Source organism: Bubalus kerabau, chromosome 13 (genome assembly GCF_029407905.1).
Source record: "Bubalus kerabau isolate K-KA32 ecotype Philippines breed swamp buffalo chromosome 13, PCC_UOA_SB_1v2, whole genome shotgun sequence".
Taxonomy (NCBI): domain Eukaryota; kingdom Metazoa; phylum Chordata; class Mammalia; order Artiodactyla; family Bovidae; genus Bubalus; species Bubalus kerabau.
Window position 1 is genome coordinate 82,192,639 of NC_073636.1, and position 27,421 is coordinate 82,220,059.

At 45.8% G+C, this 27,421-nt stretch overlaps 1 protein-coding gene and 2 long non-coding RNA genes across 3 annotated transcripts in view; 1 reads left to right on the forward strand and 2 right to left on the reverse strand.

Moving 5' to 3' along the window:
- Positions 1-8,338: 8,338 nt before the first annotated feature.
- On the forward strand, positions 8,339-9,962 carry LOC129626125 (uncharacterized). Its single transcript, XR_008701777.1, has 2 exons — positions 8,339-9,045; positions 9,713-9,962. It is a non-coding gene; the product is annotated as an uncharacterized LOC129626125 (long non-coding RNA).
- LOC129626127 (uncharacterized) lies at positions 9,671-10,486 on the reverse strand. The gene is made up of 2 exons (XR_008701779.1): positions 10,036-10,486; positions 9,671-9,934 (listed from the first exon to the last, which is right to left on the reverse strand). It is a non-coding gene; the product is annotated as an uncharacterized LOC129626127 (long non-coding RNA).
- A 906-nt stretch (positions 10,487-11,392) lies between these two features.
- BCAS1 (brain enriched myelin associated protein 1) overlaps positions 11,393-27,421 on the reverse strand; it is an 89,725-nt gene continuing 73,696 nt past the window's right edge. Inside the window, exons 11-13 of the mRNA XM_055543359.1 lie at positions 20,962-21,027; positions 14,600-14,863; positions 11,393-13,160 (exon numbers count right to left, since the gene is read on the reverse strand). Of these exons, the coding sequence (XP_055399334.1) occupies positions 13,086-13,160; positions 14,600-14,863; positions 20,962-21,027 (405 nt within the window). The 3' untranslated portion in view covers positions 11,393-13,085. The remainder of the gene's footprint in view (positions 13,161-14,599; positions 14,864-20,961; positions 21,028-27,421) is intronic.

A 27,421-nucleotide genomic window follows, 5' to 3' on the forward strand; every position in this document is an offset into this window, starting at 1 on the left:
ACAGTTCTGTGGCTTCCAACAAATTCTGTAACTTCTTTGTACTTTTGTTTACTCATGTGCAAAATGGTGATAAGATCACCACCACATTGGGTTCCTTTGAAGATGAAATAGGATAAAATACAGAGAGTGGACATGTGCAACCCTATGGACTGTAGATTTTTATTCTCGGATTACCTGTTTTCTTCTCACCCTACCTTAGGGCCATCATTCATGGGATGAAATAAGAAAGGATGGTTTGGGGAGAAAGATACTCTTGGTAACCTGCAGATTTTCTTGTGAAAAGTGAAATCTCCCAGTTCCAGGTTGGCGTCTGTTGTTGGTAGCCAGGTTGGCTCCAGCCAACGAACCAATTTATTGAGCACTGTTACTTGCTAGGATGGCTTCCCTGATGGCTCGGGCGGTAAAGAATCCTCAGGCACTGTGGGAGGCCTGAGTTTGATTCCTGGGCTGGGAAGAACTCCTGGAGGAGGGAATGGCAACCCACTCCAGTATTCTTGTCTGGAAAATTCCATGGGCAGAGTAGTCTGGAGGGCTCCAGTCCATGGGGTCGCAAACAGTCAGACAAGACTAAGTGACTAACACCTGTAGGCAGTGTGCTTAAGCCCTCTTATAGGTATGTGACTGGCGTCCACATAGATTATGTTATCCCGTTATGTTTTATTCAAACAAGTCCTGATAACAGCCACTTCTCACCACCTAGTCTCAGCTACCATCTTCTCCCAAGAAATCACAGCAGGAGCCTTCTCCTTGGCCTCCCCTCTTGCATTCTTTCCATTTCCAGTGAACTTTGGCGTCAACCAGAACAGGAGAGCAACCAATCTGGAGAGAGAGTAATGTTACATAGCGGGGCCCAGGGACTCTGGAATCAGGGACTGGATCCTGCCTTGCTCAGTTAGTTGCTAACATACTTTCAGTCACAAGGTAGCCACTGACAAAGGTGCTTTCCATGCCCCTGGTTGCGGGCCCCGAGGACACCAGACTCGCCTTCACCCATCACCCGTCACCCGTCACTGCTGAGACAAGCGGACGTCGAGTGCAGCTGGCTGTCTCTGATCACTAGGGAAGTGCCTTCACTTAAGCAGACTGCTGTCATTGCTCCTTCCTCTCTGCTCCACCAGCACAACGAGAGAGAAATTTACCCACCCAACACACCCTAAGATTTGAGGGGGCTTCTGCTTCAGGAAACGTAGAACATAGCCAAGAATCTTTCTCTGCAGCCTTTTAAAGCCAGTCTTTGGATTAACCAGATGTCTGATGAGCATTTTTAAAAAAACATATGTCTGCTTAAAGTGAAAGTACTGTTGTTTTTGTTTATAAATACATCAAAACACTCATATCTTTTATTGATCTGTGCTGAGGGAGTTGTGGGTTTTCAATGTTTTCTGAAAGAGTGAAAAGCGAATACTTCAAAACGAAAATAGGATCACACATGGTTTAATCATCTTGTGCAGTTCATTTTATTACAACCTGATCTTATAGAAGGAATCCCATTTTGGCTTAATCTTTTGGGGCTTCCTGCTCAGCTAACTTGAAGGTTTAGCTTGGGATGTTTAATTCCATAGTCTATGATCATTTTAGGAAATTTACAAAAAAGGCAAAACACAATATATAGAACGACTCACCGTGGTGGAGTTCAAAGCAGAGTGATCTGTAGTAATTCTATGCACGACAGTACAGCAAAGAAAAGTGGCTCAGCCAAGCTCGCACACTGACACGAGAAATCCTAGCACCATAGAGCTTATAGCCACACATCTTATGAAAAAACATAAGTGGAATGTACACGCGATGATTATAACATCACATCATATCATAGAGCTTACATGTACAAAGCATGGGCTTCCCCGGTCGTGCTGGTGTTAGAGAAGCCGCCTGCCAATGCAGGAGACATAAGAGAGGTGAGTTCAACCCTTGGGTTGGGAAGACCCCCTGGAGAAGGGAATGACAACCCACTCCAGTATTCTTGCCTGGATAAATCCCATGGACAGAGGAGCCTCGTGGGCTACAGTCCACAGGGTCACAAAGAGTTGGACACAACTGAAGTGACTTGGCCACATGAACAAAGCATAATACAAAATAGTTTGCATTGAACTGGATAGTCAGGCAGTCAATATGCATTTTATTAATCACCTGCTGTTTGCAAGGTACTTTCATAACTGTGAAATAATCTATATAAAAAAAATCTGAAGGGAGTATGTAAAAATAAGGCTGAGTCCATCCTGGAGTGGTCTCTGCTTTTCTTATCACTCTCCCAGACCCAGACTCACAACTGATACTCAATTGGTCAATGAATAAACCAATCCCTCTTTGATAAAGGAGGCCAGGAATTGGGTCATCCACTTCATTTTTTTCAGAAGTGTTTGTCAACACCATGGAACTTTTAAAGAGTTATTTCTTTGTGTCCACCACTCCAAACTGAAACAGATAATGCCTACTCAGTTCACAAGACAAGCAAATACTTAAACTGAGAAGACAGTGATAAAACCAGGGGCTTGTTTTCACTCTGGGAATATTCCAGAAACCAAGTTTGAATAATTGTTTCATGTTCAGTTGGACACAGGTTCATTCCCACCTTAATTCACACATAGAAATACTCCTATCTTATAAGTGCTACAAACACACACACACTCCTATCTTTCCAAAATGCTAATTATGCGTGAACCAGTCATTCTTGACTTCAGAACACCGAGTCCTTCCGTGTTAGCCCTGACTCCAGCCTTTCTCTGATCTTCACATCCAATCCAACAGCAAACCCTGCCCACCCCTCCTTCTAAATCTGAGACCTACTCAATAGGCCAGCACATGTCAATTTTGGTAAATATTCCATGTGTACTTTAAAAAGAATATATATTTTGCAGTTATTGATTGCTTTGTTCTATAAACATTGATTAAACCAAGTGTATAAATAGTGCTGGTCTTTTTTTTTTTTTTTGCTAACTTGCCTTTGTTGGTTTGCTTTTTAGTTACTAATAGAAGAAAGGTGAAACTTACAACCACGATTGTGCATTTATTTCTCCTTCTAGATGCGGGGGTTTCTGCTTTATATGCATCACAGCTATATTAGCAAGAGTGTGTTGAGTTAAAATTGTTCTTCCTCCTCAAATCTGTAAATGACAAGGATAGAACAGGCTCTCAACAAGTGTTTGCTGCTTGGCTCACATGAAGGGTCGTACATGTGTGCTCAGGCATGTCCTAGTCCTTCTGACTCTATGGACTGTAGCCCGCAAGGCTCCTCTGTCCATGAGATTTCCCAGGCAATACTGAGGTTGCCACTTCCTCCTCCAGGGCATCTTCCTGACTCAGATCAAATCCACGTCTCAAGTCTCCTGCATGGGCAGGCAAATTCTTTACAACCAAGCCACCTGGGAAACCCCAAATGAAAGGGTCAGATGGGGACAACCCAGAGTCTTCTTGGCTCTGATGATCTCTATTTATCCCCTGAATGAAGATGCCTGCATTTCCCTCTGAGTCAGAGTCAACAGCAAAAAAATAAAAATCTATTCTGGTCATTTTTCCAGAGTTGCTCTCGGAGACTGCTGTGGCCCCGAGGAATGAAAGAAACGCCACCACCACCACCCCCATTCCAGAATTTCCTGTCTTGTCTTGTGGTTGACTTCAAACATTTCACCTCCCGCCTCCCTCTTTCTCACCATCTCGTCTTCGTGGCTAAAGAAGTTACACATTTGCAAAGGAAATGATTAAGCAAATCCAGAGATCTCGGCCAGGGGGCCTGATTTTTCAAGGCCCTCGTTTTCTGAGAGCTGAAGAAATCTGTGCGATGAAGGGTTTGCTCATGCGTTTTTAGCTTTAGTCAGGACTGGTGCACAATTTCCTGTTTTTGTATCCTCAAAACTGCTAAGCTACTTGTGAACAAGTGGCCGAGAGAGGGAGGGGCGGGGGCTGCGAGGGAGGGTTGTGAGCCAAGAGGGGTGGGGAAGGGCTGCTCCTTCCTCGGTCCTGGCAGGACTTCTGTGAAAGTGCAAACGTTTTTCGGTGCTTTCTTTTTGTCCTTTAATGGCGGCGCAGTCGAGACTGGAGGCCGAGTCTCGGAATCTAGACTTGAAGCTGGGGGCTGGAGTGGTAAAGAGAAGAAGAAACAAGTTCGAGCAGGAATTTTAATGGGTGTCCAAATACCCAAACGACAGTTGAAACTCACAGTGTGCTGATAAGTGTGAACCCTTATTAGGCCCTTACGATGCGCCAGGCGCATCTGCAGGGAGGGTGTCTCCTTAGAGCCTGCGCAACCCGCGAGGGGCCTCCACCATCAGCTCCGCTTTACGCGGGGAAGCGAGGGGGGAGGGAAGTGACCTGGCATTCCAGCCCGGCCTTTGGACCCAGAGCCTGCATCCTTAACGTCTACTCTGTCCTGAAGGTAACGAAGGGGGCCGGGTTGTCACAGGGACCAAAACATACATGTTCACGTATGTAGATCCAGGGAGAGGGTGGGGCCCTAACCAAAGCCGCGCCCTGGTGGTTTTTGTTTTTTTTTTCTCTCTCTCAAAGCAGGACCTCAGGTTGTGCTGGGCATTTGCCTGTTCGCTCTTACGTCCTCTTTCCAGGCTTGCCTTCAAGCTACCTTTCCCAGGATCCATAGAACCAAGTGGCTTCTCGTTCAGGTCAGCCAGTGGGAGGCACTGGCACCAAGATCGTTTTTCCTCCCATCAGCACAAAGGCAGCAGTTCTGGAGAGCAGCCCTTCGAACCTGCTCCCCCCTCCCACGCTCCCCCAGCCCTCTCCTCCCCCTCCCACGCCCCACCCCCTCTCCCACCTCCGTCCTACCCATCCCCTCCCACCCCAGCCGCCCTCAGGCGGTCCTCCCTCCCCCAACAGGGCTCTCCGTTTCCCACAGGACCTCAGGTTCCCTGGTCTGGTAACCAAACCTCCCCCGGTTATCTGTCTGGCCTTACTGGTGGCTGTGGCTTCCTTCTGGGTCTTGTCTCTGCGTGGTCTCCTTGTCACATGGTTGCCTTGTCAGCTCTTCCAGCACCTTTGAAACCAGTGCCGTATTAACCCCCTTTCTGTTCGACTACTTGGCACAAAGCTAGGTCCCCTGACGAAAGCCTAAGGGAGACACAGATGTTTGTGCTTCGATACAGATCCTGAGACGAGAGGTTGTGTGCAAGTCGTTTATTTGAGAATGGGTCCCAGGGAGCACGAACAAGGGAGGGTGTATTTATGAGTGTGTTACTACTGTGGGCTCTTGCTGGGGACCTCTGTGGAAACATGTAGAAGACCCCCCAAAATATGGAGAAGCTGAGCTATTTATCTGTCATCTTCCATCTCTCCTTGGTTGAGGGTGCCTCTGGAAGCGTGAACTTTCAGGCATTTCCAGGAATCCTGCATGTGGACTGAACAAGTTCCTGCAGCCCATGGAGGAAGCCATCAAGAAGAAAAGCAAATAATGGAGGGACCATGGAAGTGAAAGTTATCAGGGCTGTGGGTGAACTCAGAGCTGGGCTGAGGACCAGTGAGGCGTCCACAGCATCTGCTACTATGGCAACATGGCTAATAAGCAGATACAACCAAGGAAGATTAAAGGGAGACCTGAGTCCCCTCCCCTCAATTCTACTTTACTTTCGAATGGAACGGACACCAGGGAAAATCAACATGTTTTCTCTCCCTTCTTTCTCTTTTCTTGGATGAGCCAGACAATCAGGTTACCAGAACAGGGAGAGACAAGCATGCAGCTTAAGGGTGTCCCAAGGACTGGGTGGACTTTGAGCCCTTGAAAGAGAAGACATACCTTCTACCTCAGGCAGATGTCCTGGGCATCCTCATCAATATGCTTTCTGAGCACTTATTTGCCAGGCACTCTACTAACAAGCTATAAATGCGTTGTCTCATCTCCCTGGTGGCTCAGACAGTAAAGAATCTGACTGCAATGCAGGAGACCTGGGCTCCATTCCTGGGTCAGGAAGATCCCCTGGAGAGGGAAATGGCAACCCACTCCAGTGTTCTTGCCTGGAGAATCCCAGGGACAGAGGAGCCTGGTGGGCTACAGTCAGTGGAGCCGCAAAGAGTCGGACATAACTGAGCAGCTAACACACTATACTAAAAGGCTACAAATGGTTGTCTTATTACTGTTCTCATCAAGTCTAAGTTCCCCGATTATTTCCATTCTGCAGAGAAGCAAACTAGGGTACAGTAACTAAAGATCTCACAGCCTGAGGTCATAGATGTGGGTCACCAGCTGGACGATGGGCTCAATTCCAAACTCACATGTATGACACTTGGAAATAAGCATTCACGCATCCTTTCAAGGACCAAAGCCATTTCGAGGTCTTGTCTGAGTATTTCTTATACTCTGTGAAGAGGCTTAAAAGTAAAATGATGACACTTTATGGTGTCTGGTAGTTGAGGTCACTCAAGGGATCCAGGGAATATTAGTTGAATTGAGTTTGCATTAGATCCACCTGCAACCAAAGTACAAATCTGATTCTGTAACCCTCCAGCTCAGATCCCTTCCCTGCTCCTTACTGCCCACAGGAGGTTTAAGCTTCTCACTGCGGGCTCCTTTCTGCGTGTCCCTGTCGATGTGGTCTTGCCTCCTCTCCAGCCTTCACCATCTGTCTTCCCCACAGCCTCACTCCAGCCATGCTGACCTACTTGCCATTCCCTCTAAACGCTGGCCTTTTGCACTTCCGTTCTGCTGGAAGCCCCTTTGGCCATTCTTTATGAGTTAGTTCAACCGTCACCTCCTGAAACGGCCAAGCTCCATCCCCGTTAGTCTTGAGGCAGTGTCTTCCTCTAAGCACCACCATGCCCTGCGTTCATTTATATTACAGTTGTCTTTGTGTCTGTCTGTATCTCTCACAAACGCAAAAATACACCTTTAAGAAGAGCTTAGTTGGGTTGCGACCTTGGCTCTGACCTATGTGTCCGCAGGCTAAGTTGCTTCTCCTCTCTAAACCTTGTTTTCCTCAGCTGTAAAATGGGCAGTAAACAAGGGATTTCTTGTGAAGCACAATACCTGACCTGTATAGTAAATTCCAAGGTTAGCTGTGATTATCTTTGCATGTTCAGAACTGGTCTTTTTTTGGTTGACACTCAGTGAAGTTAGAGCTCAACCTTGACCAGTGGTTTTTAATTTTCCCTGCATCAGAACCACATGCAGGGCTTGTGAGAGCACAGGGTGCGAGGCTCCACCCTGGGTCTGGAGGGGGCTGGACAATTTGCATTTCTAATTGGTTCTCAGCTGACACTGATTGTTATGGAATCATGCTTTGAGGACCACTCAGCTGGGCACCTGAGGAGGGAAGACTGATTAGAGTGATCCAACACTTGGAGTTAAAGTCAAGCCAGAGCATAAGGCAACCCTCTTTCCAATGGATATGGCCTTAAAATACTTATCTATCAACTTACCCATCCAGATGCTATTTATTCGGTATTTATTGTGCCCAGGTATTGTACATCGATGATAGAACAGTGAATGAGACAAGAAGGTCCCTGATGTTGATGGGCTCACAGTTTAACGACCCTGGTCTGCAGGGCAGGCGTCATAATTGCTCAAGTCCCATCAGGAACTTGAAGGGGCCTGGCTGGCTTGGGGAGTGGCTAACTTTAAAGATACTGATATTCACAGTTGCTTTATTGCTTACTGCATCATTATAGTTACCTCCTCAACATCAGTTTTCACGGAAATGAAACTGCAACTGATGGCAGTGATCCTGTAATTCCCTTGTCTCGCACTGAAGTCGAGTCATTTGGGACATGGCAAAGCTGAGTCCCAGAGGATCAGAGCCAGGTTGTAACAAAACACCTACTACACAAAATGATAAATATCCCTATTGTTGTTGTCATTATTAACTAGCCAACTTGAGTAGGAGTTTTCAGGGACGTGGTGCTAACCTTCCCTGTGCTCTAACAGCCCTCCTGTACTGGTTTTTTTTGTTTTTAATGTACCAGCCATTGCACAAAGGGTTTGCCTTGCTCCATCTCAGTGCACGCTCACAGCAGCTCCACGAGTTATGCACTGTTTTTACTCTCCTGTTTAGGGAGGAAACTGACAGGGTAAGTCACTTGCCGTCTCCTCTCGTTGGGTGTGAGGGTGACTTCCACGCTTGGCAGTGACACCAACTTAACCGTTTACAATCACACTGCCCTTCTCAAGCTTCTTCTAAGTCTGAGCTGATAAAAAACCAACCAATAACCAACCTTCCTTTTGTTCGGGGGACAGAATCACAGGGAGCAATGGACTCACCAGGTTGGCCCTCTTACCCTAGTTCTCGTCATTAAACTTAACCACTTTCTAGGAGTTACCCAACAAACGCGCTCTTAAGAGTTGCTTCAGCCCAACCTCCTGGTCAGCGGTCAGAGAAAAGGGCCAGGCTAGAGATCTGGGATCCAGGTCTTGGAACTCCCTCCTGTGGCCAGATTTAAATAGAAACCCTTCAAGGAGAAGAAATCGCATGCAATCATGGCCAGATCCAGCTGGGGGCCATTTTGTTAAGGAGCGCACCTTCGGGAGGGGAGGAAGCCATCGAGTGCACACCATTCCCTCTCACAGTGAAATACAACAGAGGATGCCATTAAGTCCAGTTAGGGCACACGGCTTTAACTTAGACAACTTAGTCAAAAAGCAGCCTGCAAACCGCAAAGTGTGACAAAGTACCTTTGGTAAAAGTGAAAGTGTTAGCTGCTCAGTTGTGCCCCCATGGACCATGGCCCGCCAGGCCCCTCTGTCCATGGGATTCTCCAGGCAAGAATGCTGCAGTGGGTTGCCATTTCCCTTCTCCAGGGGATCTTCTCAACCCAGGGATGGAACTCAGGTCTCCTGCATCTCAGGCTGATTCTTTGCCATTTGAGCCACCAGGGAAGCCCACCTGTTAGCCTTACTTTCATAAAATCGCCCTGATTTGCTATCCAGGCACTGGCAATGGCAGTTAAAGGGCCAGGGGGCGAAGAGGCTCCAGTGAGTGGCTTTCCAAGAGAGGGAAGCAAAAGAGTTAAGCTCCTCTGAAAACCAATTTATGCCAAGGACTGGATTCTGACAGGCGTTCAGGCCAGTGCTAGAGATCTGAATTACAAATTTACAGAATTTGCTGCTCTGTAAGTTCCTTTTCTTCCTAATGGAGCCCGTAATTTCCGGGATTGGGGTGGGGGGTGGCTGGTGTCACTTGATTTCCACTGATAGAATGAACAAGATCTAGACCAGAGAGGAGCTTAATTCTACTCACCGTGCGAACTGCCTTTTTATTAATAAAAGGCCAAGAAAGGGCTTGGGAGGATAGTTAAAAGCTGATAAGAATCATTTTAGATTTCTGCAAAGCGCATTCCCTGCATTTGCAACTTGGGTGAGTTAATACTGGCAATCATCTTCCTTTCCTCCCCTTTCAGGTAGCATGGTGAGCTGATTCTAGTTTGTAAGGCTTAAGATCAGTTTGGGATTCTTTGGCAAAAGAAATGCTGCTCATCAGGCCTGCTCCCTTCCAGGCACTTTGAGAAGCAGCCAGCAAGGCGCAGATTCGAACCTGTTGGAGTCTCATTAAATGGGACCCCAGTGCATCTGTTTGCACACAAACAACAGCAATGCAGCTAGAGAGTCTGTGTGTGTGTGTGTGTGTGTGTGTGTGTGTGTGCGCGTGTGCGCATGCAAATCCCTGATGATTGGTTTAAAGGGCAGAGGGGCACAACAAAACCACAAGAACTTCACTCTCTTTCTCTTTTCCTTCCCTTTTTGGCATTTTCCTTGGGTGGCATGTGCCTCTCTCCCCAGCATGAATTCATGAGAGACCTCAGGGGCTGCTGAGAACAACTGTGGTTTGAATGAATTCTTTTACGGATATCAGTCCAGACGTCGCCGTTGGCTGGAGCTGACAAGCAGCATTTCCCTGTTGGTGGTGGTGGTGGTTTTCCCTGATGGTGGCCAGTTCAGCTCAACAGCCCAAGTCTTGGAAAGGCCATGTCTTGACACGGGAGAAGACACATCCATGTGCCCCTGAAAATAAATAATAAGTTAACGAGCATGTCAGCGTCAAAAAGGCACCTGTGGCCCCTCCCCCAGGTGTTAATTTCTTTCTGTTTCGGGGTGTTCTTAACATTTTACTGTGGGTGGTTTTGGTATCCAAAGGGCATTCCTGGGTGCTGCCCTTTAAAGAACTTCAGCCCCTCTGTGAATCTGTGTCCCCGGAGCTTTCCCCACTCACTTAGGGAGTGGCCATTCTTTTCACCCCTAATCCAACAGGAAGCATGGAAATTAGTATTTATTGCAAATGTGTCAGGAATGGGCTCTCCAATTAAAACCAAACAAACCCCACCAAACTAAAAAAATGGAATTTTAACTTGCTTTTCAGGTTACAACTGGCTTTAGAATCTCCCCAATAATTTTTAGAGTCCTCTCTGGCTTAAGTTTTCTTAAAAACAGAACAAGCAATTTCATTCAAAGATGGCTTTCTTTTTTTGGCCAGGAGGATGGGAAACCAGTTATGGAAACTGTTGGCATGCTCTGCAGCAAGATTCTCAGCAGAGAACTTCTTTTTAAAATTTTGAAAATTTTTTCCCGGGGTGGGAGGGCTCCTTTGGCATTAGTGAGTCAGTCTCGCCCTGGAGACATTTCTCATCAGGGCAAAAAGCCCGTGTCCAGTGAGGTGAAACTTGCAAATAACACTGTCACCTTTCTCAACAGACTGGCATGGCCAGAGCTCAAAGGTCATACCAGGCAACCCCCGCAGTGTTTAGAGACAAAGCAGTGACCGGCTGCCTGTTTGCCTTGAATCATCCCATGTGCTGTGATGGGGATGATGGAGGGAAAGTCATCCCCCACTGAGGTCTTCCCCAGAGGGTTTTTTCCCCTGATTTGGGCCAAGTTAAGCATGCAGACATGAAGCAGCATGAGGTCATTCTCCGCTGGGTGAGTCACAAACAGAGGAATTTCCAGGTTCAGGTGGGAGGGCTGGAGAAGCCAAACCCACCCCAAGGAAAAAGCCTCTGGTCTTTTCTGGGAGCTGGGCTCTCAGGCACAACCAGTCCAAGCTGGTAGCCGGCGGGTCCTAGGACCCAAGGGCCTCCCAAACTTTTTTTGGGGAAATATTTTTGTCCTGAACACATTTTCCAAAAGCCTTTTTGCCCAAGCCAAAGTTTTCTTTGCCTAAGGTATGTACTTCTCAGGAGCAGGTGTTCAGTGCTATTTCTAGCCACGGTGCGGTGGACTGGACACGCAGTGGGCTTGTAGGAGCCGCGGGGGCCATGGTTCTGTGTCCGTCACACATGTCCGTTGCCTGTGTAAGACTGAACGTGTGCATGCGTCTATCCCTGTACGGAAACACATGTCCCTGAGTGTGTGTGTGCATCTGTGGGTATAAATACACACCTGAGTGTGTGTGCGCGTCTGTGGGTATAAATACACACCTGAGTGTGTGTGTGCGTCTGTGGGTATAAATACACACCTGAGTGTGTGTGCGCGTCTGTGGGTATAAATACACACCTGGATGTATGTGTCACTTGTGGACACTTCGACTGACTCTTAACCTCCAGCCCAAGGGATCCCAGCTTCTCAGCTCAACTGTAGAAGCTTGCCTGGCCCAACACCTCCCAGGGTGGTCTATGGCTCACCAACAAGGGGACAAAAGCCAGCCTCCTTGCCTGTAGTAGAACCAACTTTGTGGTACGATTCACACTCCAGGGCCCCCTGGGAGACAGAACGAAACTCCGCTCCAGCTGAGACCAGACCCTGCGCCGTCCTCCTCTTCCTCCCTTTCCTCTGGGAGCCCGCCTTCAGGCTCGCACCTGCTCTGAGTCTCTGTGTCAGGCTCTACTCTGTCCGTGTGGCCAGAGGCAGTGTGTATATATTACACATATGTGTGTGCACATGCGTATGTGCAAACATACACATGTACACATCTGTGTGTGCACGTGCCCACGTATGAGGAAATCGAGGAAGAGCTGGGAGAGGAAATAAGATGGGGAAGCATCGATTTTCTGACATGGAAGATAAAGCCATCTCAGACAGAGAGACGAGACCTGCTTTAAAAGCTGAACATTAAAAGATCGTTCAGATGTCAACGTATTTTTTTTTATTAAATCAGAAAAAGATACAGTATACATGATATCAGTCGATCATATGGCTAGGTTTTGAACTACATTTTAATACACCATGGTCCTATGTACTCCTCTGTACAAGTATTAAAAAAAACTCAGGTATTTGAATAATCTTCTGTAAATTTTTATTATTAACTGGGGTTATGGGAGGGTTTTATCAGAGCACATCCTGAGAACATTAGGAAATTACAGACAGACTTGAGATAAGTGTCAGACAGAACAGATGAAGCAAGCCCCTCAGCCATCTGAGAAACATTAATAATGTAAGATTGCAGAGACCAAATCTTTGTTAGGGATACGGATGCAGGAGGAAAACGGAGACCTTGGCGCCCCCTAGTGTTGCAAAAGTAAACTCACAACGTATTTTATTTGGTTTGGTTTGGGTTGTTTTTTTTTTTTTTTTTGAAGTTGTAATCCTCGCCCTTGTCACTGAGCCTCAAAAAGCAATTGTTTTCCCAAATCATGTCAAGTCCTCTCCAGTCAATCTTTTCCCTCTCGTCAATAACGTTCAAGGATCCTATTTGAAAAACAACTCTTACTCATTCCTTTGTCATTCCCCACACATTCCATTCCAGAAAATTGGCAACCTCCCAACAACACACAGCCCACCGTCTCCCTCCTTGAAACGTGAACTTAAACAAACGGATTTTCGCCTCTCCTCTTCAAGCTGAGAGGATGAGCACGCCTTGACTACAAAGCTTAATTCCTTCCAGCAGTCTTTTCCCTTCTGCAACTTACTTGCCCCTGGCCATTTTTCATAACTTAACCAGAATGCAGTCCTCTCTGCCCCTCCCCGACCCTGCTTGGGACCCATCTTCAGACCTGGCTAGTTAACCTGCTCACCCATCTTTACAGTTATTTACCAGGGAAGACTGGACCAGAGACGTAAATAATACACCTCAATATACAACAGCTCAGGCTTAATTCGGAGACAGACTTTCATGGGATGGCCATCAGAAGAAAAAATATACAGATGGAGAGGGTTTGGGGGGAGACAGAGTCGGGAGGAGACATCTCGGTGGCGGAACCTGATGGGAGCTGTGAAGATTTGTTTACTTGGATTTGCCCGCTGGTCCGATGGACACGGGGTCTGTTTGCACTTCAGCATCCAACATCCGCTTCGGTCCCTGGAGGAAATACAAAAGAAGGTGAAGATCTGTCACATCAACAACAGCAGTCGCCAGTTATTTAGCACTTTATGCCAGGTGCTGTCCTAAATAAATACGCCGTATTCGTGGGTGGTGGGTAAGAGAATGGGCTCAGGTGAGCTGCCTGAGTTCCATGCCTGTGTATATTCCTTTCTAGCTTTGTGAAATCTTGGACAAATGACTGAACTCCCTGTGCTTCAGTTTCCTCATCTTTAGAATAAAGGCGATGACATTTATCTCAACGAAGGTGATGACATGTATCTCAGAGGGTTGTTCCAAGACAAGGCGAGTCCTGGCTTACGATGCGCTAAGAACAGTACCTGGGGGTGGGGGGGGGGCGGTGTAGAAAACCGTCCCCAGGTAGATCTAATTTTCATCAACCCTCTGTTCACTTTCTAACCGTATTGGCTGTTTACTTTGCTTACAAAACGTATCTCTGCAAAGTTTTCATGTAACACCAAGCAGGCTGCTTTCTATCTGAATCCGAGCAGGTACAGGACGAGAGCGCGGCCAGAATGGAGGCCGTCACCAGGACGGCAAAGGTCACATGGGGAGCGGCTGGCGCTGTAGCTTCCGGGGAGGGAGGCTGGGCTGGGCGGGGCAGCTAGAGGCTCCTTTTCCGTAGGTGACGAGGTGGCAATGGCTCCCTGAGTGGTGACAGGCCTGCTGCTAGCATTGCCCTCTCAGGAGAGGGGTCAGGCAACCCCCGGGGAAACGTGCCCAGCCTGGAAGCCGTCGGGGCTGGACTGGATCCTTGCAAAGTGGCAGGAAAGCCCTCCCTTCTTCTCCACCACTGTGGGAGTCTCGGGACAACAGGAAGATGGAGGGATTAAGGAAGAACCGTTTCTACCCCAAAGGGATGTTGCCATCATTAAAGAGGTGACGAATGCAAGGAAGCCTGGCCTCAGACAAAGGGCTCGGTGGCGTGAACGAGACTCAGTGTCTACCCGCCGCTCACCATCTCTGCAGGCATCACGGTGCCAAAGTGCCATCAGCGCTCCAAGGCGGTCCGAGAAGTGTGCTGCCTGACTGTCTCTTCTGCTGTGGCCCCTCTATGCCCATTTCTGCACTGTAGCAGCAAACCAGTGCACGAAGGCTATAAGCAAGGGTCCAGCATGTCCTCGCTGAACAGCTGTAATAGCTTCCCTGCTCCCGTGGGAGCGGGCCAGTAGTCTGCGCAGCCCGCACAGCTGGCCGAGCTGCCCACTGCCCGAAACGGAGCTCCCGTTTTCCGCCCTGCGCCAGCATCTCACGCGCCCGCGCGCGCCGGGCTCTCTGCCCCTGGCCCCCAGCAGGCGCTCAGGGTTTGTCTGGCAAAGGTCCGGCCACCTGGTGGCCAGCCAGCCGGTCGCCTTTGGAGGCGGGACCCACAGCCGGGGCCCAAAAGCCCTGAGAGGGGAGGCGCCCCGACTACCCACCAGGCCCTTGAAGAAGCCCCCGAGGGACTGCCGCCGCTTCTCGGGTCTCTTCTGGGGCTTGTCCCCGTTCGGCAGCGAGTTCGCCTCCGCGGCGGCCGGCTCCACGCCCGGGGCCGGCTCTTTGGCTTCCTGCTTGTCGCCCTTCTGCTTGTTGGTCTCCGCGGCTGCCTTCTTGCCCTTGGACGGGCCCTCTTTGCCTTTCTGGCCCGCAGCTGCCGCTTCCGGCTGTGGCGGAGCGACCACCTTCTCCGTGGGGTCCGAGGTCTAGAGCAAGTTCAAACAAAGTGCATTTTTAGTGGCGGCAAGACAACACTCAGGAGCAGGTGAATAAAGACGTTAAGACAGAGATGTTCAAAGGTTGGATGGTGTCTGTGTACTTGTGAGTCCTGGATGAGATGGAAAAAAATAAGAAAAGATGTGTAAATTCTTTTCATGGTATGAAAGCACAGAGGGGACATTTATTTACCAATCTGATCATTCATTCATTGATGAATGCTTCCCTGGCAAGCATTTTTTTTACTCCTTCTAGAACTACAAGCTGGGTTTTCCTTGGAGAACCACTCTTCTCTCTGGTTTATTCCCTGCGGTTTTCACACCTAATTTCATCCTTGGACACGTGACCCAGACCTGGCCAACCAGAGCATTGTGTATGACTGGGCTGCTGGGATTGGTTCAGACTGGCCAAACACAGCTAAACCTGAGCTGATCTCAAAGCTTTGCTAAAACAAGCAAGAGAGAGGTCTGTTCCCTTTCCTTTGAGCCGGAAGCTGTGAAGATAAAAGCCTGGAGCTTCAGGAACCGTCAACATTTCTAGGAAAAAAATCTGCTTGAAAAAGAAACCCAGGGACACAGAGGAAAAGCAGAGATGAGAGCTGAAGAGAGAGAAGGGGAGAAAGACCCCATGGATCCTTGCCATCGCGTGTGCCCCTGGATCTAGCTGCTCCTGCAGCCCGCTGTTCGCATGAGCCGCTGTGAGAGGCTTCTCCCACTTGCACCGCGTGTGCCTTTCCTTGGGTACGCCGCCTCTTCTCTACATGATTGTTCCCCTAATCTCTGGCGTGACACTGTCACTTCATAAAACAGCAGTAAAAGGAGGCAGTTGTTTTCTTTGTAGTTTTGAACGGACATATTTTCATGGTAAAATGCAATGCTCGCAATCCTACTTGGTTCCTATGGTTTGGAGGAATGAGGCTGCAAAATCCAAAATTCTAGGTAAATTACAGACGACCAAAAATCTGTTAGGAGGTCAAAGCCTTTTTCCCATAGTTTACTTGAACTGAAATGACACTGGGGGCCATACAGATAAAATAAAAATATGAAAGAGGCTAAGGGTTAGGATAATCAAGTGGTGACCTTATCTCCCCACTTGTAAAAGGCTGACTTTATTTTTTTGGGCTCCAAAATCACTGCAGATGGTGATTGCAGCCATGAAATTAAAAGATGCTTACTCCTTGGAAGGAAAGTTATGAGCAACCTAGACGGCATATTAAAAAGCAGAGACATTACTTTGCCAACAAAGGTCCATCTAGTCAAGGCTATGGTTTTTCCTGTGGTCATGTATGGATATGAGAGTTGGACTGTAAAGAAAGCTGAGCGCTGAAGAATTGATGCTTTTAAACTGTGGTGTTGGAGAAGACTCTTGAGAGTCCCTTGGACTGCAAGGAAATCCAACCAGTCCATTCTGAAGGAGATCAGCCCTGGGATTTCTTTGGAAGGAATGATGCTAAAGCTGAAACTCCAGTACTTTGGCCACCTCATGCGAAGAGTTGACTCATTGGAAAAGACTCTGATGCTGGGAGGGATTGGGGGCAGGAGGAGAAGGGGACGACAGAGGATGAGATGGCTGGATGGCATCACATGAGTTTGAGCAAGCTCCGGGAGTTGGTGATGGACAGGGAAGCCTGGCGTGCTGCGGCTCTTGGGGTCGCAAAGAGTCGGACACAACTGAGCAACTGAACTGAACTGAAAAGCCACCTAAGGCCAAAGAAATATTTCTCTAGTGTAAGAAAACCAGTTCAAGCAATGCTGGCCTAGATATTGGGGAGACAGATCGGAGCAGGGGAGACTGTGGTGAGCTGAACGTCACATGCCTTGTTTAAGAGGCCAACAGCTGCTCAGATCCACCAAAGATGTGATTAGATTGTAGCTCGGCACTGTCAGATCTTCTATTGTTTTTCAGTGGAAACTTGAAATCGAATTACAGTAAATGCAAAATATGTTTATTTAAAAATACTGACAGCAGAAGCTTTAAAGCCTTGTTGACAGCAAACAACCACAGCACAATTATTGCTGCGGCTACATTTGGCCCACTGGGTCCATACACACAACTTGTGACTCATAAAACTTAGGTCACAGAGCTCTATGGCAAAGTGGGAGTTTTGATTCAGAAGGTAGAGAGTAATCATTTCACATCAGTGGATCGATCAAACACACCTCTTAGACACGAGCAAGAAGACAGAGAAAAATTGCCCGGTCTTGAAGGCTTCCCAGACTGCAGCACCCTGGAGGAAGGGATTCCTCGGAGCAAAGCCTCAGGCATCCAGGGCTCCCCAAGCAGCTGCTGTACCAACACACCTCCTGAGTATTTCTGTTGGATCCCAGCTGCCTAAGTTGTAGCAGATGCTCAGATGTCAAGTATGACAGGCACCCAGAGCAGACACTCGCCTTACAAGGAGGCAGACACCCCCAGCACGCTGCTCTGCAGAAAGGCAGAAACCAGCGACCCTGCCACCCCCGTTCCCACACCCCGTTAACTGGCTTTGCCCTGTAGAGGATTTTAAGACACAGCGAGTAACTGAGAGCTCAGTGTCTGGAGTCAACAGAGCATGGCGTGGCTCTGGTTCATCACATCCTTGCTGAGTGACCGGGAATAAACGGTGTGACCTCTCAGCTTCCTCTTCTGGATAGGAGTAACAATACAGCAACGGAATCGTACCTCACGACGCTGTGAGGCCTGCAGCAGCTGGTGATAGAAAGCCCACGGGGGACGTGGTGCCTGGGTGCCGCACACAAAGGGGGCAACTGTCTTGGCCTCTCTGGGCGTGAGGGCGTTCCAGGACATGGAACATACAGCTTTAACACCAGGAAGTTAAGTGCTCGGTTGTGTCCGACTCTGCGACTGCATGGACTGTAGCCCACCAGGCTCCTCCGTCCATGGGATTCTCCAGGCAGGAATACTGGAGTGGGTTGCCATTTCCTCCTCCAGGCAAACTTCCCAACTCAGGGATCGAACCCATGTCTCTTGAGTCTCCTTCATCGCAGGTGGATTCTTTACTGCTAGCACCACCTGGGAAGCCCCCAAACCAGGAAAGTCCTGGGCAAACTGGGACGAATTGGTCCTCCTGGCTTAACACTCATTGGTGGCTTTGAGGGACAGTAGGTCCCAGTGCCAGGTACAGAGGAGGTGCTCAGGAAATACTTGCTGGATCGGGTGCCCCTGTACCTCACTGGCCTTGTCCTGGCCCTGTTCATTCTGCTGCAGCCACCAGGGGCTTTTCTCCCTTGCAGAAGCTGACTCTGAAAGCAGAGCCTCCTCCTGGCTGCGCTGCTGCTCGGGGTGTCTCAGGGCTTCGGGGGCCGCGTCTTTTCCATCAGGTCTCAGCTTAGCTGTGCTCCTTTGAGACGCAACCCCAGCTAAGAGAGTCTGAGGAAGCCTGACCCCCTTCTTGGGGAACACTGCTGAGTTTTCTTTATGTTTGGGATTTCTTTGCTCATGTGGAAGTGTTCTGACTCCCTCTGATGGAAGGGAAACTCTAGAGGATAAGACCCCTCTGAGTTTCTTCCATCGCTCTATATCCAGCACCTCGCCTGACACATGGTAAGTCTGGAATGAATGGCCAGCAACTGGCCTTCCCAATGTTTCCAAAACATTTCCCTTAGCTCATCACTCAGGTGTGAAGTGGGGAGTCCCCACAAACAGCTCTCCTTTGATACTGTTTTTTTTTTTTTTTTTTAAAGAAGGGAGCTTTCAGTGGGTCATGTCTATTTACCACATGGTTATGCCATCCCTATTAGCTTAATGAAAAAAAAATAGCTTAGAAGCTAAATTTGGAAACAATACATGGCTGAGTCCTTTCCTTCAAACTGAGCTAAGAGTCTGAACAGTGTATGATTGCTTTGTCATGAAATGCAGAAGATTTAGAATCTTTGCTTGGGGTTTGACCCTATACATTCTGAAAATTTATAACAAAACTTATTCACATCTGAATCATCTGAGTGTGTCCCCTCCTAGAACCCAGGGACGTTGGCAGGCAGCTGGAGGACAAGATCATCAAGAAGGTCCCATTTGATTCAGACACTGGAAGCCAAGCCAGGCTGGGAATTCCTTGTGCTTTCTCTTTGTGGAAGCATCAGTTAAGGCTTTTATAACTCAGAGAGGGAGAATCTAAAAGGAGCAGAGACTGTCTACCCCTCCTCCTAAAATTAAACTAAACATTTGTCGTCTCCCAAGACTACACACAAATCTTCTCATGTCTGTATCCAAGACCCTGGAAAACAGAACTCTCGAAACATTCCTAGATGAGTGTAAATAGAATGACATTTCCAGCTCATTCAGATCTCCAGTGACTACAGTCGGATTTTAGAATCAAAATGATGGGCATAACTGATTCACTGTCAGATTCCAGACAAAATGTACAAACATATGTAAATATTCCACAGTGAGCAACAGAAGTTTAGCATGTTTCCAAGACAGTAACCTTTGGGACTTTTAGTTCCAAAGGAGTCTAGAATATAGGTTTGGAGGAAGGGTGGTTATAGTAGTCAGTTAAAAAAGAAAGATAAAAACAATCTGAATGCTGTAAAAGGCAATATATTCCATGTTGAAATGTGTAAGAGAAACCAACTATTATGGAAGTATAAATAATAAATTATTTAGTAATTGCTAGAATGTGTGTGTGTTTGTATATGAACAACATTACAGGGTAGTAATTTATCGTCAGAAGCCATAAGAGTAATGAAACAGCAGCAGAGGGTGTGACTTTATATGCTGAAGTCCTAACCAGTGTGAAAGTGTGTGGAGTAAGGAAGAATTGGGTTGGCCAAACATTCGTAAGATATTACAGAAGAACCTGAATGAACTTTTTGGCCAGGCCAATAATTAAGGCTAACTGAGGTCATGAGAACGGGGCCCTGATTCAACAGGATTAGTGTCTTTGTAGGAAGAGACACCAAAACGCTCGTTCTCTCTCCTCTCTCTGGTACTCTGTTATGGCAGCTCGTGCTGTTAAACAGCAACTACAATCCAGTGACTCCTCTCCATCAGGACTTTTCTACGTGCTCCACACATATAGATCCATCCAAATATGACAGCCCTATAAAGCAGTGCGTTTCCTAGCCCCATTATACAGATGAGGAAACTGAGGCCTGGAGGGATTGGTAGTCTGCCTTTAGTCACACAACCAAAAAACAGCTGAGCCAGGATTCAAACCCAGGCAGTCTGAAGCCTGCAGCCCATACACTTAACCATGTCTCCATATCACCAGAATTAGAAGAAGAATATTGATGACATTTTTTTGGAGGTATATTTCTAAGTTAAGAAAGAGTACAGATTATAAAATAGGATGTTGAGCATGAAATGATGCCCATTGGGGAAAAAAAAGGATATGTACAGTTATACAAACATAACTGTTTCTTCAGGATAGAGAAAATGATAGAAACAGCCCGCATGACCCCACGTCTTCCACTCATCTATTCCAGAAGTAGCTGTGTACCAGGCACCATGCAGGGCGATAAAAAAAAAATAGAACAGGTCCCTGGTCCCTTCCTTGCTCCACAAGTGCCCCAGACAGGGGTGGGAAGGGGAAGGGAGACAGATGACTAGTGGACAAACAACTTCCTGCAACGTGTGATAAGTGCCATGAAGTAAAAGCACGAGGTACAGAGACGATGGGTGGAAAGGGAACAGGTTTTTGAGGAGGTGACGTTTAAGCCAAGATGTCAAGAACGAGGAGGAATTATCCATGTGCAGAGAGGGAAGAGCGTGTGTGAGACTTTACAATAAGAAATAGCTGAGAAAAGCCAGCTTGTCCTTGAGAGTATTTGGAGTAAAGACTTAAGGCTAATTAATGTCATAAAGATGGGGCCTTCAACTAATAGGATTAGTGTCTTTGTAAGAAGAAAAAACAAAACACTCATTTTCTCTCCTCTCTATGGTACCGTACGGTAGCTCATGCTGATAAACACAGTAATGAACATTTATTGCGTCTTCAAAGTCCAAGACGGTGCCTGGTATACAGTAGGTGCCCGACCTAGAGATGTCAGATGTGTTGGCTGTGGTTGAGAACTGATTGGACATGAGGCTCGAAAGAACCAAGAACATAGCAGCTAAACCCACCACCGAACCGAGGTTACAGATCACTTACTTGGTAGCTGGAGTCTTTCGCATTTATTTCTTCAGAGTGGGTGATCCCTCCATCCCCTTTCACTGACTAAAATAACAAACACAGACAATGGCCTTTCAGCGACCAGAAGCACAGCAACAGGGAAAACGCAAGGAAGGTGCTGAAATGGATGACCTCAGACATTCATCGCTGAGGTGCAAGGCCAAGGTAAATGGAAGACCAATGAGAAACGCGCTCTCATGAGGCATAATTTCCATGCAGTCTGTAACCAGAGTCTGGCTGAATTCAAGTGTTGGTCTCCAAAAACAACAATAAAGGTCTTAAATCCTGAGATTATGTTATTCTGGGGTAAATAAGTGGTGATGAAAATACTGATGTTGGAACCAGAACACAGAGAACGCACAGAATGTATGAGTAAGTAAATGAAGAGTAAACCGCTGGTAGCATTTAGGTGGTGGGTGTTTTGTTGTAGTCCGTTTTGCCCCTTGTAGAGAGATGGGTTATGCTGAACATTCTCTTTTCCGATGCTTAGCACCCCTGCTGTGGCCAGTGGCATCAGGGACATGCTGAATGGGGTTGAAGTCACAGCTTTGGCTCCTTAAACCGACAATCTAAACTAGAGGCTCTACCAGCGTGATACGGGCGCCAGCCGCTTCAGCGTCTCCTGAGAGCTGTCCAGCCCAAAGGCAAACAGGATCTGTTCTCTGCGCAGGTTAGACCCGTTCAGGTGGAAGCCGGCTCTCTCCTCCCTCTAGGCTTCCTGCATTGCTCTACAAGGCCCGTCTTCTTGAGAACAGTTAGCAGGGAAAAGGGTTCTTGGTTATTATTTTGCTCCCTACAACCAGCTCCTTCAGGTCTCACCTAAAAGTTTGATCTCTTTGGGGTTCCTGGGGCCTCTAGAATTTGGGCTGTGTTGTCACTGACTGTCCTATTCAAACACGCTCTATAGTGTCCTTTAGAACACAGGGCCCTGCCCTCATGAGCTGGCCGTTAGGGAATGCTGAAAGGCAGAAACCAACCAAAGTGATTTCGTAAAGAAAAGCCAAATGGACATTAGGAGTCATGTTACATCCCCCTCGGACAAAGATTTTTAACTTCCATAAATTAAACTGTTCCAATTTGCTAGTGCTGGGTACCTGCCACTTTAAGATTGAGATCTGCCTTCTTCTCTAGCCCTTGGTGGGAGTAGGGGGAGGGCATCTTGGATTGAATCTGCAGGTTCCCTTGGCAGTAGTGGATCTAGGCTACAGTCCTGAAAAGAGACCCTCAGGATGCCAGGGAAATCACTGCAAAGAAGTTCAAAGTCTTTAAAAAAAAAAGTAAAGGAGACTGCCTTGAGCTTTTTCATGATTATTCTCTGCTGTTCGTTTTGAGGTATAGTTTAGTAGTTTAGTTGCTAAGTTGTGTCGGACCCTTTCGACCTGTCCATGGGATTTCCCAGGCAAGAATACTGGAGTGGGTTGCCATTTCCTTCTCCAGAGGGTCTTCCCAAGCCAGGGATCAAACCTGGGTCTCCTCTATCGACTGAGCTACCAAGCTGCACTTGTGGAAAGGTAACTGTATGGTGAGTTCAGACAGAGTCTTGTTAAGTCTGTCTCTTCAACATCAGCAGGTACTGACAGTTGCTTCCCTGCTCCCTCCCTCTCTCCCTCCTTCCCGCTCTCCCTCCCTCCCTCCTTCCTTCCCTCCCTCCCTCCCTCCTTCCTTCCCTCTCTCCCTCTCTCTCACATTCTTTCCACCCCTTCTCTTTCCTCTCTGCAGAGCCCTCTTTCAGTGATAAATTAAAATAGTTCCTGTTGGGCTTTGTACTCAAAGGACCATAACCGCAGCAGCTTATTTTTCCCCCAGCTGTCAAAAATAACAGACTTGCTGTTTAAAGAGATGAAAAAATCCTTTCAGAGACTATTTAGTACTTTAAAGAACAGTCTGAAGACTATTAAGTAATTTCGGAGATTTCCCAGTGTGATATTATTGAGCAACTTTCTTTACAGAGTTTATTTTTATTCATGGGAATCAAAGACGAAGCATCTCAGGGCTTGGATTCGCAACCAAGCCTTGCATGTTAATAAAATCACTTTTTAAATGTCTTTCATTGTGCCATGCATGACTATAGCTTCATTCTCAAAGAATGTTTGAAGCATCTCTGATATACACCACTTATTCAAAATCCTAGTCGAAATGTTTGGTGGTCAGTTCCCATCTCTTTGAAAGGAATGCAAATGTATTTTGATAGAGATCTACTTCAACTGAAGTTGATATTTAAAAGAAGAATTGGGATGACATTTTATTTTAGCGAGTACAATAGCCTGATTGTTTACTAAATCAGCCTCATTACAACAGATTCCAGGAACTGGATCTGCTAGAAAGCTCCAGGATAAACAAAGGTTTTGAGTCCAACCTTTGTGTTTTACCAAGAGGCTCACTTGAAACGGAATTGGACAATTCAGACAAAATGAAACAGCCAACATAAATCTTATTTTAGTGGCAAGTACATTCAGAAAACTTGTGTCCAAGCTTTACAAAAGTCATGGATTAATTCTCCTATCTTTTGCTTGGTCGTATTTTCAGGTAAATGTCATTTCAGGTAAGCCCAACACATAAAAATGATGTTTCCACAGAGAACATGAATAAGAAAATCACAAAAGTGGACCTTTGGCTGTTCTATCTGCTTTTAAATTAAACAGCTCCCAGAAGCACAGGAAGCATCAATAACATGCGAGTACCAGGGTGAGCTTTAGAAGCAACGAAAGCCCAAGTGTGCATTCTGCCTCTGCTGGTCACAACTCCGTGACCTTGGGCAGGTCACTTAAACGCTGAGTCTTCAATACCCGCATTTGCACAGTGGGGCAGTAAGAGGGTTTGCGGGCGGGGATTTTGGCTTATAAATGAGTTGATGCACGTGCTGTGCTCGGCACAGGACTGGCCACATAATTTGCATGCGATAAACAAACGGTAGCTATTATTATTACTATTAATAGCTGAGACCCGCCAAATGACTATAGAGTCCCCTTTCAGGGTGGGAAGGAATGCCAAGTCTCTGGTGAAGCCAGGAATTGCCCAAAACAAATGCTACTTTAAAAAGCCTTTCCTTAAAGAACAACTTGGTATTCATATTTTAATACTCGGGAGGAATCCAAGATTAAAAACTTTGGCTAAAAGACTCCTGTGTTTTGTTTAAGAGTTAACCTTACAAACAAGTCTCTTTTTTTCCATGAGACAGTCCATGTCAGCAGGTTTTCTTGGACTTACTAGATTGATGCAATTAACAAAACCCCTCTGATTTCATGGCTGTCTCATTTGGGCATTTAATTTTCCCAGTATTAAAGTTTAAGAGTCTTTCTTATCTAAGCCTGAGATGGTTATTCCAACAAAGAGTTTCTTACAAAATCAACGGCCTAAAGAAAGAGACAGGAGGAGGATTAAAGGAAGCACTGTGACAACAGCTTGCAGGGAAAAGCACTTCTCAAGCGTAAGGTGTTATTAACATTGACAGAGTGAAAATCTACACCTTTATACTTCCATCCACCACCTTTCTGGTTTCATCTGCCCACCTGGTCTGTGGGTACCTGAATACAGTTCTCTACCCACTCACTTTGTAAAAAGACACGAGTGCTTCAAATAGCCAATTTCTGACACACCGTTGAATGAATACACGTAGGTATTGCTTTCTATTTAGGGTGGACAGGTGTCTTAGCCATTCCTCGCAATTGTTTCCAAGGTCTGCAGGAGCCCGTGGGATGTTTGTAAAGGGCTACGTCTACACGTGGCCAAAGTGATCCTAGGACTTAGATGACTCTGCTTTCTTTTCCTGGAAATATAAGTATTTGAAAAATGATTTTTATGAAAGAATAATTTCTGGGAAAAAAGATCTCTTTAGAAATCAACTGGGCAATGCATTTATTAAAAAAAAAAATTCAACCAAGAGGTACTTTGCCATGAGATAGTAAAATACACTATCTGAAAGAAATTTAAGGGAAGCGAAGACTAGAAAGTAGAAAATCAATGGTCAGATGAATTGAACCCTGATTACAAAATGAGGGTGATGTATTTGCAATTGAGTTTTCTCTTCTATTAAAGTCAATTATTTTTAAAAATTTATTTATTTGTAATTAAAGGGATGATTAAATTAAATTAAATTTACAATATTGGCTCATTACTAAATATAAATATACTGTTTTATAATATACAATATTGTAAAACTTTACAATATTGTATATTTTATAATATTGGCTCATTACTAAAGTCAATATTAAAAACTATATTCTGCTAAAAATATCTGAAGTCAGTTTAAAATATTTACTTATTCAATTATAATGCTTAAGCACATACTCAAAAAAAAAAAAAAAGAAAAAAGAAAAATCCCATAGTGATAGGCCAGATGCTGTCTATCTTCAAGCTCTTAGACAAGATTTTTATTTTTCCTACAAAAATCCAAAGACTTTGTTTGGAAGCCATGAAGTGTTTCCTGAAATTAATTGCTAATTGCCATCTTGCAGGAGTGTACTCCATGGGGATATTAACACCTGTGCAGAAAATAGGTTATAACAATGTTCATGCAGTTTGGTGAAGCAGCTGAGGTTGTGAGTCGAAGATACATGGTGTGTGCTCACTGAATGTGGCATAGACTTTAAAACAAATCTGTTTTCTTTGCTAGGTTTTGTTCTCCACGAGGACGGGGACCACATCTGTTTATGCTCATTGTTCATCTCTATTGCCTGCAACATAGTGGGAGCTTAATGATATTTGTTGAGTAAGTGAATAAATGAAATGCAGAAAGTTGGAAACAAACCAAATGTCCATCAGTAGAGCAAAGGTTCATCAGAACATGATAGTGTAATGATAATTTGGTGTATTTCTATGTAATGATAAGTCAGCATGTTTATATATATTCAGTATAATCATGATAATTCAGTAATGTCAATGAATAATTAGGATATCTGGAATTTTAGGGGAAACCCCAACCATCATGGAAGCGTAGGAGTTTGAACATTAATAGGAGGCACTAATATTCAAATTCCAGGTCTAACCTTTTTAATGGGAAAGAGGAAATAAGAATAATGGACACTATGAGACCTGATGCTATGAATTGACGGAGGGTTACTTGGGGGAAATTACGTCCTTTTCTACCTCATCCGTATCCTGCAGAAAATCGATTCCAAGGGACTCTTATTTCCAATTTGTTCGCCTAACAGTTCAGACTTACAGTTTCTACTGCTGTACAAACATCAAGTGGATGACTCTGGAGGATGAGTTTAAACACGGGACCTCACTTGAATTCAAGGGTGTGTTTGGAATGGATGCAGTGGGTGGTTGAGAGGTCTTTCCATGCTTTATCTGGAGTCCCTCCTATCTTTCTCTCTTTTAAAGGAAGAAGTCTCATGTCAATTATTTGGAAGACAAAGTCATTCTGTTTGCCTTTTCTTTTTTTTGTCTCTCTCAGCTCCATCCAGAAATGAGGAAGCTGGACCACCCTCAGCGTTGTGATGAGTTATTTGGGATCCCATTTGTAATTCAGATGGGTTGCCAGAGAGAGGCCAAATGTTCTTTTCCTTCCTGATGTAAAAATTGATTTAAAAATCTCAAATCTCGAGGCCTGTTTTCAGTGCCAAACTGCAGAATGACTGGCCAGGAAGATGGATGGGGTCCCGGTCATGCAGACTGCCCACCGCTTCTTACTCCATGAGGATTCAGCAATAAAAGAAAATGATTCCCATCAACAATCTCTGACGGTGATTTTTAATATGCCTCATCTCCAACTGGCAAGGGTTTTGTTCTGTTTTGTTTTGTGGACTAGAAAGAATTCCTTAACAGGTTGAGCTTATGAAATTAGAGAGTTGCTTTCTCAAAGGATTAAATTCCCAAATACTCCTGGAAATAAAGGCGCACTATAATGAAATTCTTGCTTTTCATTAAAAGAGAATTAAACCAATGACCTTTTACATGTTTTTTTTGTTTTGTTTTTTTTTTTGTATTCCAAACGATTGGGGTTTGATTGCATTATATTATTTAAGTTCCTGGATGTTTAAATATTTAATATACATAACTCTTTATAGACACCCAAAGATGTCTGCCCACATTCTTTCCATGCTATAGAAGTTAAGAAGGGCAAATTCACCAGCTAAATTACACACGCTATTAGGAAATTGTCATTTCCTTTCATATCATATCCTGTCTGGAATTGTCTATAAACAGGCTTTGCCCAAATTTGTGTCAGTCACACATCCCCTTCAAAAGTTTTCCAACATCAAAATATAAATTGAACTATTTATTGCTCAATCCTTTAAAAACGCCTTATGTTCTTTATGGAAGGAAGCGTATTTTCAAAGGAAACTGCATATTATTACCATAATGAGGAAAGCAGAACCGCTTGCCAAAAACAGAAGGAAACTTTTAAAAATAAATAAAATTAAAAGTAAATAACACAATTTCCAGGTGGTTACTGTTGGCTGCCATGGCTCAGGAGCCTAGGCGACCTCTTCCT